The sequence below is a fragment of the Pecten maximus genome, chromosome 7 (assembly GCF_902652985.1).
Source record: "Pecten maximus chromosome 7, xPecMax1.1, whole genome shotgun sequence".
NCBI classification, from domain to species: Eukaryota; Metazoa; Mollusca; class Bivalvia; order Pectinida; family Pectinidae; genus Pecten; species Pecten maximus.
The window spans coordinates 13,059,709-13,078,269 of NC_047021.1; the positions used below are offsets into that span (position 1 = coordinate 13,059,709).

At 38.5% G+C, this 18,561-nt stretch overlaps 1 protein-coding gene across 1 annotated transcript in view; it reads right to left on the reverse strand.

The window, feature by feature from the left end:
- The window catches only part of LOC117331657, a 32,456-nt gene extending 14,778 nt beyond the window's left edge, over nt 1-17,678 (reverse strand). Inside the window, exons 1-7 of the mRNA XM_033890483.1 lie at nt 17,635-17,678; nt 13,899-14,154; nt 6,429-6,535; nt 5,010-5,148; nt 4,505-4,608; nt 4,253-4,309; nt 3,813-3,980 (exon numbers count right to left, since the gene is read on the reverse strand). Of these exons, the coding sequence (XP_033746374.1) occupies nt 3,813-3,980; nt 4,253-4,309; nt 4,505-4,608; nt 5,010-5,148; nt 6,429-6,535; nt 13,899-14,093 (770 nt within the window). The 5' untranslated portion in view covers nt 14,094-14,154; nt 17,635-17,678. The remainder of the gene's footprint in view (nt 1-3,812; nt 3,981-4,252; nt 4,310-4,504; nt 4,609-5,009; nt 5,149-6,428; nt 6,536-13,898; nt 14,155-17,634) is intronic.
- Between the last annotated feature and the right edge of the window lie 883 nt (nt 17,679-18,561).

Here is an 18,561-nt window from a genome sequence, read left to right on the forward strand (position 1 = left end):
TTTGCTTGATTACATGCACAGAGACTCAAAGTACCACATTCAACTCAAAACACAACTTTATTCAAGAGATATACAGAATTATGGGAGTTTTCATCTTTAAAATTACCTCCCCTTATTACTGGATTGGGAGAAAAAGTTGTCAAAATACACCTCTCAGGGAAATCAGCAATACTCGGTGACTATTAAAGATACACAGTAACCCGATATGTCATTTTGTTCGTCGGAACATATTCTAGACATTCATGGGGTTTTTAGTAAAATTAGAATTAACAAAAGTGATGTATAAGGTAGCACACCACAGTAAGACAGCCTGGCCATGGGCAATTTTTTTGTTAAGCAAATAACTCCTGTATTATGATATGTATAAAAAATGAAAAAATAAATGTACACTATAATTGGTATATCCAGTATGAAGTAGTACATACAGGCTTCACATTTATTAAAACAAAAATCAATAAATTGGTTCCGGATTTTAAATATCCGGATTTTCCGAACGTGTGTTTACACAGGAAATTTAGTTTCGCCTACAGCGCAAAATGGAAGCCCACAGAAAAGGTAAGATAGCGGAAAAACTTAATTTACAACATATGTCCAAACAAGATTAATTCTGTCTTTGGGATAGAGATATTTAATTTTAAATAGGTTTCAGAAAAAAAAATTGTGTAGAGAATTGTGCCATTTTGGGTCAAATATCATAATATTTTGCAATTTTTGAGAATTTTTTAAGCTGTTACCATGGTATTCACAGCTCTAAAAATCACAGAAAATATCAGTTTACTTATCCTTCAGAGCTCTATTAAAATTGCAAATGTTGTACAGATTTCAAATATATATACTTTATTAGAGGTTATATGTAAGGTTAACTGGCAATGTTTACATATCTAAAGCATGTGCCATATTTTTCAGAATTTGGCATTTTTACTGTACACTGCTACCTTATAAGGGCTGAAAAATGTTATTTTTTGGAAATTGTGCTTAATTATGCTTGATTAAGCTTCATTTTAGTTCATTATTGCTCAAAAATGCATAAAAACAATTTAAAACTTGTTTATTATCAGGCTTGTCATATTAGAGGAATCAAGGGAGGTAACTCGCATATTTACCCATTTTAAGGGTGGGTTAATTAAGCATAATGTTAATGAGTCAGTGTAAATTGAAAAGATATTCTATGTTTTATAACAAACCCAAAATAACTTATTGGGTATCTAACAAACCATATAGACTGAATTCTGGTTTGTTTTACCTGATTTATTACCCCGTATCCATGGAAACTATTACAGTAAGTGTTATTTTTTGAAATATTTGGTGAAACCATTATTTTCAATTTATTTATACATTGGTAAGCATGTAATTTCAATTGATGGAGTGTACGGTTGATACAATATTGTCAATTATTGTCACTTCCTTCGGTAAAGCAGAAAAAATAGCATTTTCCGCATAAAATGGGATCAGCGGACACTTTCATATGATCATTGGTACATATCTGAATTACTGGGGTGGAAACAGATGACTGTGATGTCATAGGCATGACATTTTGAAATCTTGGATGTCATGTCATGATTTATCAGTTAGAATATTGCATGTGTTGCTAAGCTGAGGTTTGGAAAGGAATTTGGTTATTTATTATGACCCCATTGAGTATTTATGATGTCATAGATACCATCTGATGACGTCATAGTTACTGATGACGTCATGGTAACTATGACGTCATATTACAAGGCTAAATTTGATAGTTGTATAGTATTTTTTGCTTGATTACATGCACAGAGACTCAAAGTACCACATTCAACTCAAAACACAACTTTATTCAAGAGATATACAGAATTATGGGAGTTTTCATCTTTAAAATTACCTCCCCTTATTACTGGATTGGGAGAAAAAGTTGTCAAAATACACCTCTCAGGGAAATCAGCAATACTCGGTGACTATTAAAGATACACAGTAACCCGATATGTCATTTTGTTCGTCGGAACATATTCTAGACATTCATGGGGTTTTTAGTAAAATTAGAATTAACAAAAGTGATGTATAAGGTAGCACACCACAGTAAGACAGCCTGGCCATGGGCAATTTTTTTGTTAAGCAAATAACTCCTGTATTATGATATGTATAAAAAATGAAAAAATAAATGTACACTATAATTGGTATATCCAGTATGAAGTAGTACATACAGGCTTCACATTTATTAAAACAAAAATCAATAAATTGGTTCCGGATTTTAAATATCCGGATTTTCCGAACGTGTGTTTACACAGGAAATTTAGTTTCGCCTACAGCGCAAAATGGAAGCCCACAGAAAAGGTAAGATAGCGGAAAAACTTAATTTACAACATATGTCCAAACAAGATTAATTCTGTCTTTGGGATAGAGATATTTAATTTTAAATAGGTTTCAGAAAAAAAATTGTGTAGAGAATTGTGCCATTTTGGGTCAAATATCATAATATTTTGCAATTTTTGAGAATTTTTTAAGCTGTTACCATGGTATTCACAGCTCTAAAAATCACAGAAAATATCAGTTTACTTATCCTTCAGAGCTCTATTAAAATTGCAAATGTTGTACAGATTTCAAATATATATACTTTATTAGAGGTTATATGTAAGGTTAACTGGCAATGTTTACATATCTAAAGCATGTGCCATATTTTTCAGAATTTGGCATTTTTACTGTACACTGCTACCTCAGGCCCCAGGGGTCACACTAGCCTCATTTATATAAAATATGACCGCCCTCCCCAAATGATGTTTCACAACATATCTGGTTGAAATCCACTAAAGGGTTAAGGAGGAGTAGGATTTTATAGCAAAATTTCATCAAAGTTCCCCATTTGGGGCCCCACCCCTCAGGCCCTAGGGGTCACACCAGCCTCATTTATATAAAATATGATCACCCTCCCCAAATGATGTTTCACACAATATCTGGTTGAAATCCACCAAAGGGTTAAGGAGGAGTAGGATTTTATAGCAAAATTTCATCAAAGTTCCCCTTTTGGGGCCCCGCCCCTCAGGCCCCAGGGGTCACACCAACTTCATTTATATAAAATATGACCGCCCTCCCCCAATGATGTTTCACACCACATTTAGTTGTAATCCACCCAAGGGTAAAGGAGGAGTAGGATTTTATAGCAATATTCACCTAAGTTCCCTTTTTGGCGCCCCGCCCTTCTGGCCCCAGGGGTCAGACCAGCCTCATTTATATAAAATATGATTGCCCTCCCCCAATGATGCTTCAAACCAAATTTGGAAGTAATCCACCCAAGCGTTAAGGAGGAGTAGCGTTTTGAAAGAAAAAGTTTACGCACGGCGCACGGCGGACGACGACGGACGAAGCACGATGACTATAGGTCATCCTGACCCTTTGGGTCAGATGACCTAAAAATTGAATGATTTTTCATTAAATATAACATATATTTCACTCGTATGACAGAATATTTCGATATTTTTCACTCGTGCATTGCACTCGTGAAAATATTGATATTCTGTCATACTCTTGAAATATATGTTATATTAAAAGGGAAACCATTCAATATCCTCTATATATTATATGTACTAAATATATTTGACACATAATTATATGGCCTGCTTCTCACTTAGGTCGGAATGGAGTTATGGGCAGCCCTCAAAAAAATTAATGAACTATTAATTTTTTTTTTTTTTTTTTTTTTGCAATTTACAAGTAACTCCATGAATCAATGTGTCTTTGACCTACAGACACCTAGGGTGACTACATTAGGAAGATTGAACTCATGAATATGAAAATAACTCTACCAGTCTATAACTATCAAACTATATTAAATGAATTAAATCACAAACCATTTTAGACAGGTATCCGTGAGATCCAGGTACTCAGTTTTGGTCCAATTCAGGGGGTGATGTTTTTTAGGCAGAATAAGTGTGTGCCAGGCCCCAAGCTTGAATGTGTTGGCTGCAGAGAAAGATAACTTTGACTCTATACGTCCAAACACATCCTCTGCAGTATTTCTGTAATTCAATAAATTCAATGATTATAGGCCTTATTACAAACAAACAAGTCTCTTGGAAACTTATGCCTCAACTTATTCTAATGACGTGTAGAAATTGCATATAAAATTGTCAACTCTGTCTTTCTCATTCTCCTTCCAAAGTAAAAATACAAACAAAAGTCTCTGAGAGAGAGAACTGTTTGACATCACACCTGTTTTGAATTTCGTTTCAGCAATGTTTAATTACTATTATATCTCAACTTGAACTAATTAATGCCATTGAATTCTTACTCTTTGTATTTGCAGAAATCACAAGTAGGCTGAGTCTCCTTGTACAGTTCTTCAACACTGTAAAAGTAAGGTGTATAATTGTATATCGACAGCACAGTAATTGAAGGGAACACACAGCTATTTCCAAATTATCTTAATAATAACCTTATCAATATTAGTTAATACAAGTTTAATTAATCACTTACATATACATATATATAAACATATAATTTGCTATTTTTCAATGGTCTATGTAATATTTCAATATCTTACTACTGTCTCTCTGGTTGGTCTGGTTTAGCGATTGGTCTCTTTTCTCTCAGTGGATTGAAGACATTTTCCTCTTTCGTATATTCATTATAAACATAGAGTACAGTCTAAAAAACAAAGAAAATTTTAACACTTAAAAGCATTTTGTATCCATAGAAAAACTTAATTACAGTCTGAAGCAAACAACACATTTTTTTATTACATAAATAAGGCACTGTCAACAAATATTTAAACCCCCTTCTTCATTTTTGTTGAATCATCAATTTTAAAATAGTAACCTTAAAGTATTTCACAAATAAGCCCTTCCCAAATCTTAATACTAAACTTTCACACTGGAGGCCCCCCCCCCATCTATAATAAATGTGTCCATATTACTTTTGGGAAATAGTTTATTATTTCTTATATTTTTTTTTAAAGAGAAATCTAAACATTCAGGCTATTCATAACTTATTCAGAAACCAACATTCACACCAAACATCTAAAATTTACAATTCAAACTTTTCTTTACCTGCAGTTTGGCATTTTGGAAGAGGTCATCATTGTTTCCAAGCCACTTACGAACCTTTGACTCGTATGTTTTAGGTATGACCACCTGAGCAGGGAAGTCTGTGATGGTAAAGATCGATGTGAAGGCTGTATACAAACCTCTGAAAGATTTATTAGTAATACATATTAACCTTGTATTGCATTGATATTCACTTGAAATTTTATATCCCTCATCAAATGGACTGTAAACCACATGACTATGTATATATGTATACACATCAGACTGATAGAACATATTACCTGTACATGTTAGGGATTGATTTATCGCAGGACTGATATTCCAGTCAGTGACATCTTGCTGGAGGTGATATTTAGAATAAGATTTTACATATTGTCAGCCTACCACTGAGATAAGTTAATTCTTGATATGGACAATTAACAGATTATTTTTCTCATACATACATGTATACATAACTGTGTTTAAATAACATCATCAGTAAAAAAATGAACAATTTTGATTTTCAAATTATTCATCAATTTGACAGAATTAACTCCAAATTGTGTTATGCCTGAGAAAGACAACTGGATATAAAAATCTTACTAATTATAATGTCACTCCGTAACAAATGTTGCCAGACAGACACGATGGGAAAATCTAGCACTGAATAGTATGAGAGATTTCTCTGCCTCATGTAAGGGAGAGACTAATCCAACCAAACATCAATGTAGATGATTCTCATAATGTAAAAAATCATACATAACTGCACCTCTTTTTTACCAAACCTTATTTTAGAATTAATTTTTTAATTCTTCTATTTAATACATTTGACTATGTCACATTGAAAGATAGTCAAAATCAATGTTATTGACTACATTTTAAGTGTCTGACATGTTTCAATTTTAGACCTTAAAAACAGATGATACCAATAAACATTTGGAAAATGGAATATCATTACATTTCAACCTGCTAAACAAACCTAGTAAGTTGTTGAAGCCATTTATATAGACATATACAAGGCCTGAAGCCTCCATCTTGTTGCTTTAGATTTAAAATAAAATACATAGAGGATATTGCAAGCAAGACTTATGATTATCTCGATTAACTAATCTTTTACACAATGTTGTTCTGTTCACATAAACACTTAAATTCAAACAAAAACAAATTTTAAAAGAGTATAATGAATTGCACTTAGAAAGCTTGTAAGCAGCCACTGGTATGTAACGGTAATTGTAAGACTAATAATTTGTTGAGCATTATGAAAAATATTCAGAGGGTAAAAATTTGTCTCCTTAGATATGCATGAAAATTAAAAATGCCCAAGAAAACCATTGCTGTAATATCATGCATATTGAAAAAAATCCAATTTAAATAGATAGTCCCTTCATTTAAATAAGGGGCATTCATGAAAGAGAGGTATGCCTCTGAATCCATTCAACAGACCTGCAATGAGAACTAGTTGCCTGTGACCATTGTTTTTTAATTTGTTGAATGTTGTCCAATCTCATGTTCAGTGATGATTTCTGAAGGCAATCTTCCATAAAGTTTGTCTAGAATGAAAATTAAAAACAAATAAAAGATTGAGTGTTGTGTTACGTGTAATAAGATCTTGTAAATATTCAATGTTGAAGAAATATGAACCACTTCATTATGATTTAATACTCCATGCCTTTTCATGCGTTATTAATAGCTTTGTACATCATATGATTCTTGTCTGTGCATTGTAATTTAAATTGTGCTGATTCTGTTATGAAATCTTCCATTTTGCAGATATAAAGAGAATAATAATTGCAAAAACAAAAAACCAAAAAAAAAACCAACAACAACAACAAACGAAAAAGTTCTCAAAAACTCAATAAATATGACTATGTGGATCATGTATTTTATGTACATGAAATACATATACATTCATAAAAAGGAGGAGCTAATGGAGGTGTTTACAGGGTACAAAGAGTTGGCTCGTTTAGTAACTCGGATGTAGGATCTGGATGTTAGGGTGTTTACAGGGTACAGAGAGTCGGCTTGTTTTGTGACCCTGACGTAAGGGTGTTTACAGGGTACAGAGAGTCGGCTTGTTTTGTGACCGATGTAAGGGTGTTTACTGACAAGGGTACAGAGAGTCGGCTTGTTTTGTGACCCTGATGTAAGTAAGGGTGTTTACAAGGTACAGAGAGTCGGCTTGTTTTGTGACCCTGATGTAAGGGTGTTTACAGGATACAGAGAGTCGGCTTGTTTTGTGACCGATGTAAGGGTGTTTACTGACAAGGGTACAGAGAGTCAGCTTGTTTTGTGACCCTGATGTAAGTAAGGGTGTTTACAAGGTACAGAGAGTCGGCTTGTTTTGTGACCCTGATGTAAGGGTGTTTACAGGGTACAGAGAGTCGGCTTGTTTTGTGACCCTGACGTAAGGGTGTTTACAGGGTACAGAGAGTCGGCTTGTTTGTTACCCTGATGTAAGGGTGTTTATAGGGTACAGAGAGTCGGCTTGTTTTGTGACCCTGACGTAAGGGTGTTTACAGGGTACAGAGAGTCGGCTCGTTTGTTACCCTGATGTAAGGGTGTTTACAGGGTACAGACAGTCGGCTTGTTTGTTACCCTGACGTAAGGGTGTTTACAGGTTATAGAGAGTCGGCTCGTTTGTTACCCTGATGTAAGGGTGTTTACAGGGTACAGACCGTCTGCTTGTTTTGTGACCCTGACATAAGGGTGTTTACAGGGTACAGAGAGTTGGCTTGTTTTGTAACCCTGACGTAAGGGTGTTTACGGGATACAGACAGTCGGCTTGTTTTGTAACCCTGATGTAAGGGTGTTTACAGGATACAGACAGTCGGCTTGTTTTGTAACCCTGATGTAAGGGTGTTTACAGGGTACAGAGAGTCGGCTTGTTTTGTGACCCTGACGTAAGGGTGTTTACAGGGTACAGAGAGTCGGCTCTTTTGTTACCCTGATGTAAGGGTGTTTACAGGGTACAGAAAGTCGGCTTGTTTTGTGACCCTGATGTAAGGGTGTTTACAGGGTACAGAGAGTCGGCTTGTTTTGTGACCCTGACATAAGGGTGTTTACAGGGTAAAGAGAGTTGGCTTGTTTATTACCCTGATGTAAGGGTGTTTACAGGGTACAGAGAGTCGGCTCGTTTTGTGACCCTGATGTAAGGGTGTTTACAGGGTACAGAGAGTCGGCTTGTTTTGTGACCCTGATGTAGAGGTGTTTACAGGGTACAGAATGTCGGCTTGTTTTGTGAGCCTGACGTAAAGATGTTTACAGGGAACAGAGAGTCGGCTTGTTTGTTACCCTGATGTAAGGGTGTTTACAGGGTACAGAGAGTTGGCTTCTTTTGTGACCCTGACGTAAGAGTGTTTACAGGGTACAGCGAGTCGGCTTGTTTATTACCCTGATGTAAGGGTGTTTACAGGGTACAGAGAGTCGGCTCGTTTTGTGATCCTGATGTAAGGGTGTTTACAGGATACAGACAGTCGGCTTGTTTTGTGACCCTGATGTAAGGGTGTTTACAGGGGACAGAGTGTCTGCTTGTTTTGTGACCCTGACGTAAGGGTGTTTACAGGGTACAGAGAGTCGACTTGTTTATTACCATGATGTAAGGGTGTTTACAGGGTACAGATCAAGTGTCGGCTCGTTTTGTGACCCTGATGTAAAAGTGTTTACAGGGTACAGAGTGTCTGCTTGTTTTGTGACCCTGATGTAATGGTGTTTACAGGGTACAGAGAGTCGGCTTGTTTTGTAACCCTGATGTAAGGGTGTTTACTGGGTAAGAGAGTCGGCTTGTTTTGTGACCCTGACATAAGGGTGTTTACAGGGTACAGAGAGTCGGCTTGTTTATTACCCTGATGTAAGGGTGTTTACAGGGTACAGAGAGTCGGCTTGTTTTGTGACCCTGATGTAAGGGTGTTTACAGGGTACAGAGAGTCGGCTTGTTTGTTACCCTGATGTAAGGGTGTTTACAGGGTACAGAGAGTCGGCTTGTTTGTTACCCTGACGTAAGGGTGTTTACTGGGTAAGAGAGTCGGCTAGTTTTGTGACCCTGATGTAAGAGTGTTTACAGGGTACAGAAAGTTGGCTCGTTTTGTGACCCTGATGTAAGGGTGTTTACAGGGTACAGAAAGTCGGCTTCTTTTGTGACCCTGATGTAAGGGTGTTTACAGGGCACAGAGTGTTGGCTTGTTTGTTACCCTGACGTAAGGGTGTTTACAGGGTACAGAGAGTCGGCTTGTTTGTTACCCTGACGTAAGGGTGTTTACAGGGTACAGAGAGTCGGCTTGTTTGTTACCCTGACGTAATTTAAGGGTGTTTACAGGGTACAGAGTGTCGGCTTGTTTGTTACCCTGATGTAAGGGTGTTTACAGGGTACAGAGTGTCTGCTTGTTTTGTGACCCTGATGTAAGGGTGTTTACAGGGTACAGAGAGTCGGCTTGTTTATTACCCTGATGTAAGGGTGTTTACAGGGTACAGATCGAGTGTCGGCTAGTTTTGTGACCCTGATGTAAGAGTGTTTACAGGGTACAGAAAGTTGGCTCGTTTTGTGACCCTGATGTAAGGGTGTTTACAGGGTACAGAAAGTCGGCTTCTTTTGTGACCCTGATGTAAGGGTGTTTACAGGGCACAGAGTGTCGGCTTGTTTGTTACCCGTGACGTAAGGGTGTTTACAGGGTACAGAGAGTCGGCTTGTTTGTTACCCTGACGTAAGGGTGTTTACAGGGTACAGAGAGTCGGCTTGTTTGTTACCCTGACGTAATTTAAGGGTGTTTACAGGGTACAGAGTGTCGGCTTGTTTGTTACCCTGACGTAAGGGTGTTTACAGGGTACAGAGAGTCGGCTCGTTTGTTACCCTGACGTACATATGTAAGGGTGTTTACAGGGTACAGCGAGTCGGCTTGTTTGTTACCCTGACGTAATTTAAGGGTGTTTATAGGGTACAGAGAGTTGGCTTGTTTGTTACCCTGACGTAAGGGTGTTTACAGGGTACAGAGTGTCAGCTTGTTTTGTGACCCTGATGTAAGGGTGTTTACAAGGTACAGAAAGTCGGCTTGTTTTGTAACCCTGATGTAAGGGTGTTTACAGGGAACAGAGTGTCTGCTTGTTTTGTGACCCTGATGTAAGGGTGTTTACAGGGTACAGAGAGTCGGCTTGTTTGTTACCCTGACGTAAGGGTGTTTACAGGGTACAGAGAGTCAGCTTATTTGTGACCCAGACGTACGGGTGTTTACAGGGTACAGAGAGTCGGCTTGTTTGTTACCCTGATGTAAGGGTGTTTACAGGGTACAGAGAGTCGGCTTGTTTGTTACCCTGACGTAATTTAAGGGTGTTTACAGGGTACAGAGTGTCGGCTTGTTTGTTACCCTGATGTAAGGGTGTTTACAGGGTACAGAGTGTCTGCTTGTTTTGTGACCCTGATGTAAGGGTGTTTACAGGGTACAGAGAGTCGGCTTGTTTATTACCCTGATGTAAGGGTGTTTACAGGGTACAGATCGAGTGTCGGCTAGTTTTGTGACCCTGATGTAAGAGTGTTTACAGGGTACAGAAAGTTGGCTCGTTTTGTGACCCTGATGTAAGGGTGTTTACAGGGTACAGAAAGTCGGCTTCTTTTGTGACCCTGATGTAAGGGTGTTTACAGGGCACAGAGTGTCGGCTTGTTTGTTACCCTGACGTAAGGGTGTTTACAGGGTACAGAGAGTCGGCTTGTTTGTTACCCTGACGTAAGGGTGTTTACAGGGTACAGAGAGTCGGCTTGTTTGTTACCCTGACGTAATTTAAGGGTGTTTACAGGGTACAGAGTGTCGGCTTGTTTGTTACCCTGACGTAAGGGTGTTTACAGGGTACAGAGAGTCGGCTCGTTTGTTACCCTGACGTACATATGTAAGGGTGTTTACAGGGTACAGCGAGTCGGCTTGTTTGTTACCCTGACGTAATTTAAGGGTGTTTATAGGGTACAGAGAGTTGGCTTGTTTGTTACCCTGACGTAAGGGTGTTTACAGGGTACAGAGTGTCAGCTTGTTTTGTGACCCTGATGTAAGGGTGTTTACAAGGTACAGAAAGTCGGCTTGTTTTGTAACCCTGATGTAAGGGTGTTTACAGGGAACAGAGTGTCTGCTTGTTTTGTGACCCTGATGTAAGGGTGTTTACAGGGTACAGAGAGTCGGCTTGTTTGTTACCCTGACGTAAGGGTGTTTACAGGGTACAGAGAGTCAGCTTATTTGTGACCCAGACGTACGGGTGTTTACAGGGTACAGAGAGTCGGCTTGTTTGTTACCCTGATGTAAGGGTGTTTACAGGGTACAGAGAGTTGGCTTGTTTGTGACCCGGACGTAAGGGTGTTTACTGGGTACAGAGAGTCGGCTTGTTTGTTACCCTGACGTAAGGGTGTTTACAGGGTACAGAGTGTCAGCTTGTTTTGTGACCCTGACATAAGGGTGTTTACAGGGTACAGAGAGTCGGCTAATTTGTGACCCTGATGTAAGGGTGTTTACAGGGTACAGAGAGTCGGCTTGTTTTGTGACCCTGATGTAAGTAAGGGTGTTTACAGGGTACAGAGAGTCGGCTTGTTTTGTGACCCTGACATAAGGGTGTTTACAGGGTAAAGAGAGTTGGCTTGTTTATTACTCTGATGTAAGGGTGTTTACAGGGTACAGAGAGTCGGCTTGTTTTGTGACCCTGATGTAAGGGTGTTTACAGGGTACAGAATGTCGGCTTGTTTTGTGACCCTGACGAAGGGTGTTTACAGGTTACAGAGAGTCGGCTTGTTTGTTACCCTGATGTAAGGGTGTTTACAGGGTACAGAGAGTCGGCTTGTTTTGTGACCCTGATGTAAGGGTTTTTACAGGGTACAGAGAGTCGGCTCGTTTGTAACCCTGACGTAAGGGTGTTTACAGGGTACAGGGAGTCAGCTTGTTTGTTACCCTGAAGTAAGGGTGTTTACAGGGTACAGAGAGTCGGCTTGTTTGTTACACTGACGTAAGGGTGTTTACAGGGTACAGAGAGTCAGCTTGTTTGTTACACTGACGTAAGGGTGTTTACAGGGTACAGAGAGTCAGCTTGTTTTGTGACCCTGATGTAAGGGTGTTTACAGGGTACAGAGAGTCGGCTTGTTTTGTGACCCTGATGTAAGGGTGTTTACAGGTTACAGAGAGTCGGCTCGTTTGTTAACCTGATGTAAGGGTGTTTACAGGGTACAGAGAGTCGGCTTGTTTTGTGACCCTGATGTAAGGGTGTTTACAGGGTACAGAGAGTCGGCTTGTTTGTTACCCTGACGTAAGGGTGTTAACTGGGTACAGAGAGTTGGCTTGTTTATTACCCTGATGTAAGGGTGTTTACAGGATACAGAGAGTCGGCTTGTTTTGTGACCCTGACGTAAGGGTGTTTACAGGGTACAGAGAGTCGGCTCGTTTGTTACCCTGATGTAAGGGTGTTTACAGGGTACAGAATGTCGGCTTGTTTTTTTACCCTGACTTAAGGGTGTTTACAGGGTACAGAGAGTCGGCTTGTTTGTTACCCTGACGTAAGGGTGTTCACTGGGTAAGAGAGTCGGCTTGTTTGTTACCCTGACGTAAGGGTGTTTACAGGGTACAGAGAGTTGGCTTGTTTGTTACCCTGATGTAAGGGTGTTTACAGGGGACAGAGTGTCTGCTTGTTTTGTGACCCTGACGTAAGGGTGTTTACAGGGTACAGAGAGTCGGCTTGTTTGTTACCCTGATGTAAGGGTGTTTACAGGGTACAGAGAGTCAGCTTGTTTGTTACCCTGACGTAAGGGTGTTTACAGGGTACAGAGAGTCGGCTCATTTTTTACCCTGACGTAAGGATGTTTACAGGGTACAGAGAGTCGGCTCGTTTGTTACCCTGATGTAAGTAAGGGTGTTTACAGGGTACAGAGAGTCGGCTCGTTTTGTGACCCTGCAGATGTAAGAGTGTTTACAGGGTACAGAGAGTCAGCTCGTTTTGTGACCCTGATGTAAGGGTGTTTACAGGGTACAGAGAGTCGGCTCGTTTTGTGACCCTGACGTAAGGGTGTTTACAGGGTACAGAGAGTCAGCTTGTTTGTTACCCTGACATAAGGGTGTTTACAGGGTACAGAGAGTCGGCTTGTTTGTTACCCTGATGTAAGGGCCGGTGTTTACAGGGTACAGAGAGTCAGCTTGTTTGTGACCCTGACGTAAGGGTGTTGACAGGGTACAGAGAGTCAGCTTGTTAGTGACCCTGATGTAGGTTTTTTTACGGTGTACAGGAAATTGGCTTGTTTTGTGACCCTGAGGTCTCAGTGTTTACAGGGTACAAGATTCCGAAATTGGCTTGTTTTGTGAGCCGGATGTGGTTTGTTATAGAGTACGGTGAATTGGCTTGTTTTTGTGACCTTTATGTGGAAGTATTTGCAGAGTACAGAGAATCATCTTGTTTTGTGACTCTGACGTAGGTCCTTTTTATAGAGTACAGGAAGTTGACTTGTTTTGTGACCCGATGTATTTTTTTTACAGGGTACAGGGAATCAGCTTGTGATCCCGATGTTGGGGTAATTACAGGGTGCAGAGAATTAGCTTGTTTTGTGACCCTGATGTAGGTCGTTTTACAGGGTACAGGGAATTGGCTTGTGATCCCAATGTTGGGGTAATTACAGGGTACAGGGAATTGGCTTGTGACCCTGATATAGGTCCTTTTTATAGGATACAGGAAATTGACTTGTTTTGTGACCCTGACATGATGTTTCACCCACTTGTCCATTACAGAGAGAGAAACTGACACTAAATTACATCACATACAGACTGTCTATTTGTACCTTTAAATGACACTTTGTAAATATTACGGTATATTAGACATTTATATTGACTTAATTAACAGACATACACAAACTTATACACCAGGTAAAACAGTGATTTCAGGCCAGGTCATAAGTAAACATGAGGATCTTACATGTACATCGGAAGGTTTGCTTGGTATTTCTAGTCTTGGCCACTGGGTGTAGAAAGTGTTCAGCTGTCTCATGGTCTTGCTGATGTTTTGGGGATGGACAGAGTAACCAGAACCAGTGTAGAGGATAAACACCAATAACAGGACAGAAGCTGCCACTGCCACAATATGTGACCTCTTCCACTGTACACTTCCCATCTTTTCCAACTCAGATCAACTAATCAGCAATCCTAAAATACTTTTCTTCAGAAGCATTGATCTGGAAAAGAAAAGAAGTTTTATACAGCTGTGGGAGAGCACAAGAGCAAAACTGGGTATCAATGACATCTCATGCAGCCAGAATGAGATGGAAGAACTTGTGCTAAGAAAACATAAGCCTTAAGGTCAACTTGTTTGAGATATTCTCATTAACTTGACCATATATGAAGTTTGACTGAAATCTCTTTAAAAAGTAAGTGACTTGATGTGTGTAACAGTGTGATAACATTTTTTGTCGAATAGTGCCGACCTTATCCTTGACCTTGGCACTATAAAACACAAAACTCATTCGAGGTTTTCTCATACTTAAATGAAGTTTGATTAAAATGCATTAGATAACAAAGTTGCTAGAGTGCTGATAAAGAGTTCCTATAAATAGTAACTGTGACATTGTCGACGTCCTTGACCTGGCCCAGTGAAACACGAAAACTTATCTGAGGTATTCTTATACTTGAACAATGAATAAAATTTGATTAAAATGAATTGAATAATGAAGTTGCTAGTTTTAGAGCTCTGGCAATAATTTTCTATAAATAGTAACAGTGACCCTGTCATTGAACTTGGCACACTAATACATGAACTTAGTTGAGGTATTTAATTTACATAAATACATGTATATACACTGTACTTAACTATTCTACAAAGTTTTATTAAAATGCATTAAATAATGAAGTCACTACAGAGTGCTAAAAAGATTTGTTTAATAAATATTAATAGTGATCTTGTCCTTGTTCATGGTATCCTGAAATATGAGTTTGTTTGAAGTACATATGTACATGTATTCTAATACTTGACTTTTATATAAAGTTTGATTAAAATCTGTTTAAAAATGAAGTTGTTATTATAGAGTGCTACCATATAATTAAAAAATTTGGTTGACCTTTGGCCATGGAAGGTTTCTGCAAAATTTCATGAAAATTGTTTACCAGTAGACAATGCACGATGGACAACAGGTGATAAATATATGAGAAAAAGTCACTCGAGACTTTGTCTCCAGGTGACCTGAAGTAAAATACATAGCATAACATAAAAGACTATGTAGGTCTTTGATATCCATAACTAATTAATTCAATAGGCTTTGATTAATGCTTTAAAATCTTAATAACAAATAAAGTATGTATACATAAACTAAATTTAATGGAGTTTGATAATAGATCTCCAATCCAAGTCTTAACTTTTACAATAGTGTCTCAACTTATGGAGAAGAAGGAAGCTTTTCAAATGCCTTTTAAACATCTATAATGAGAACGCCTTTCTATGCTAATTTTCTAAAGTTCTTTGTGACATATCCTAAGCTGACTTTTGTATCATCTTGATTCGCGAAAGCCATGATGACTGAAGAGTGTACATGATGTTATGAACATCATGTAAGTTATAATTATTGACAATGATTTGTTCCAGGAGCCTGCAGATGCAAGTTATGATAGCTAGGTCAGTTGTTTTTGGCATCAAATTTATAACCATTTATGTATGGGAGATCTAGACACATGGGCAGATTTCCAGCCAGATGATTATGGTACTTTTCCTGATGAGACAGAAGAAATTTCCTTTAAGATTTTGGGTCCGAGATTATTTGGACCAGCTGCAGCTTTACTTAGGTTTAGGATTTTGAAATTTTAATCATACCATGAACAATAATAGAAAATTCTGCCATGACAGGGCTGGTACTATTTGACAGGATGAGATTTTGTATATGTATTTGCATGAATTAATTAGAGGAAGAGAGTCTTTCAACCAAAGAGAACACAGATTGGACTGCTTGCTGAGAATTTGGGCCTTGTTGGTTAATTTTGGGTCGTGAACAAGTTTCAACTGTCAAGTGATGAGATGCCATCAAAGTCTGTTTTTCTGTGCTTGATGTATGACCAGAGTCTCTTCATTGTACTAAAATTGGACACAGTCTCTGGGGAGGGGGGATACAAGGGCTAATTGATAAGTTGTGAGCCTCATATTGAAGGATTTGAATTTTGCCGGACATAGTGTATTATTTTTCAACAGCCAACAGTCAACTTTTGCCAGCTGTGTTTAATGACCTCAATGCCACTTTTATGGAACCCCTTTTCTTGGCTGTTCAGAAAGTCATCCACTGCATGTTAGGGTCATTTAGGGTGCCTGAAATAGCCTTTTCAGTTTTGGAAATAGATGGAAAAACTTCTGATGGAGCGAGATCAGGTGAATATGGCAGATTCTCAATCAATTTAAAGCTGCAATCATGAATGGCAGCCATGGAAATGACAGACTCTTTCACACTAGCTGATTTTGTCCATTTGCGAAAAAGCTGCTTAAACTTGTGTTGTTTACTTTAGAGTGCTACCTCGTCGATAGAAACTAACCAAATGAGACTAGTCCTTGGGTACGCGTCCCTATAGTCAGACAATAGAAGGACTTAAAAGAACATCCTTGGGTACCTCCATCAATACAAGGCTCACAATTTATCAATCAGCCCTCGTAGGATTCCCCAGTGTACTGTCAATATGTTTTTTATGCAACAGCTTATTTTGGTTCATTCTGTGTCAGCAGTTATCTTACATTTTTGCATCTAAAGGTAGCCCAGCTGGTAAATACTAAATCAGAGGTCAACCCCTATTGGAGGCAATGATTTAAATTCAATTAATCATGTGATCGATCTATTACATACAGTCTCTTTTTCACATTGATTTCCTGATGTTGGGAGTTACCCATGGCTTACTTAGTTTGGGCTTTATATTTACATGACGTATATATATATGGTCCTGGATTGATTTTAACAGCCCTGTTCTTTAACTAACTCATAGGTTTTGTTAATAGCTGTGTTATCAAACCTTGTTATTTAAACTTTGTATACTTTGTAATATGTCAACCAAGACTGCCCTCGCACTATTTATTAAACCATGTTTTAGCATGCACATACACTACTCCAACAATGTTAGAGGTTTTACATGGCGAGATACTTTTGGCAGGCGCCATGTCGCAGTCGGCAAAATCATATCCGATAGTAAAAGAGCTGACCAGCGGCCTCTTATGTTATAGGAGTAGGCCTAGCACATACACATATTCATGGTAAATATGAAAAGCAAACATTAAGAGCAAATATTTACCGAGTCGGTTATCAGGCCTTGTTTCCCCAAGTACAGATCACAGGGGCATGTCTAGTCTTATATTAAAAAAGCCAGAAATACCTGTCTTAAGTTAATATATAGGTATTTCTGGCTATTTTTAATATAAGACTAGACATGCCCTAGCTGCGATAACGTAGCTCTGGACAACGGACGGACAATTTCTGACAGATCGGTGTAGGCAGGGTATGAATATTCGTTCTAGACATGCCCCTGTGCACAGAGTGACAGACCCGTAAACAAAAAACAAATCAGAAAAAAATGTCAAAACATATTTAGAATGCATATTTTACATACAACGTAAGCCAAATACAAATAGATTTGTGCGTGCAAATGATAAACTAGTTGTACTAGGATAAGTTAAATTAGGATCAAAGTCAAGTTACCTTTCACGACTTAAAGCTGCTTACATGGACGCCGCCATTTTGAAAATTGGGTGATAATAAAATCTGAACCAGAACCGGAAAGGTTAAATCCGGTGGGATATCGACTTTCACTCTGGACAGAGCTTCACCCATTGGATGTGCATATCAAATAAGTCTCTTTCTAGTCTAGTTGAATAAATTCATTAATCCAATATTGCCTGATGCAAATGTGTGGATAAACAAGGATGGATATTATTGCTGCAATGCAACAGCAATACAAAGTCCCCTGCCTGACCTAGGAGTGCGCCTATTTATTTCCCATTTATTTTCGACAGGACTTCAATAGATATATTAAACTAGTTTTCCCAATAGAACAACAGCTATTTCAGGTTGCGGACAACAAATATTTTAAAAAACAAAAACAAAAACAAAAATACATAAATATACCTAGTTGGTTAAACGTAGGTGAAATAGGCCTAACGCGGAAGTTATGCCCCGGACAAGCTGTAATTTCGAAAAAAGTGACATTTGACCTCAAATGACCCATGACTTTGAGCTATTTGACTTGCCAGGTGACGAGATATAGCCATTTTTACTCGCATTTCGGAATTTTTATTCCAAAAAAAAATGTGGGATGCACAACTATAATACGATAAAAAAAAATTCGAGAAAAAAAAATGGGATGCACAACTACATGTTATACTGATCATGTATACCAAGTTTAGTTAAAATCGCAGTAGTGCTTAAGAAGGAGTTGTCCGGACAACTGTTGCGTGCCAGCCAGCCAGCCAGGGGACTAACAAACGAAACATATTTTCAGTAAACGTATCTATAATGAATACTGTACTGCAGATTTTTTTCTGCTCGTCTGGAGTTGTCGATGCAAAATCTTGTGCCTGATTTCACAACCTATGGTGAACTGATAATAATAATAATATTAATAACACA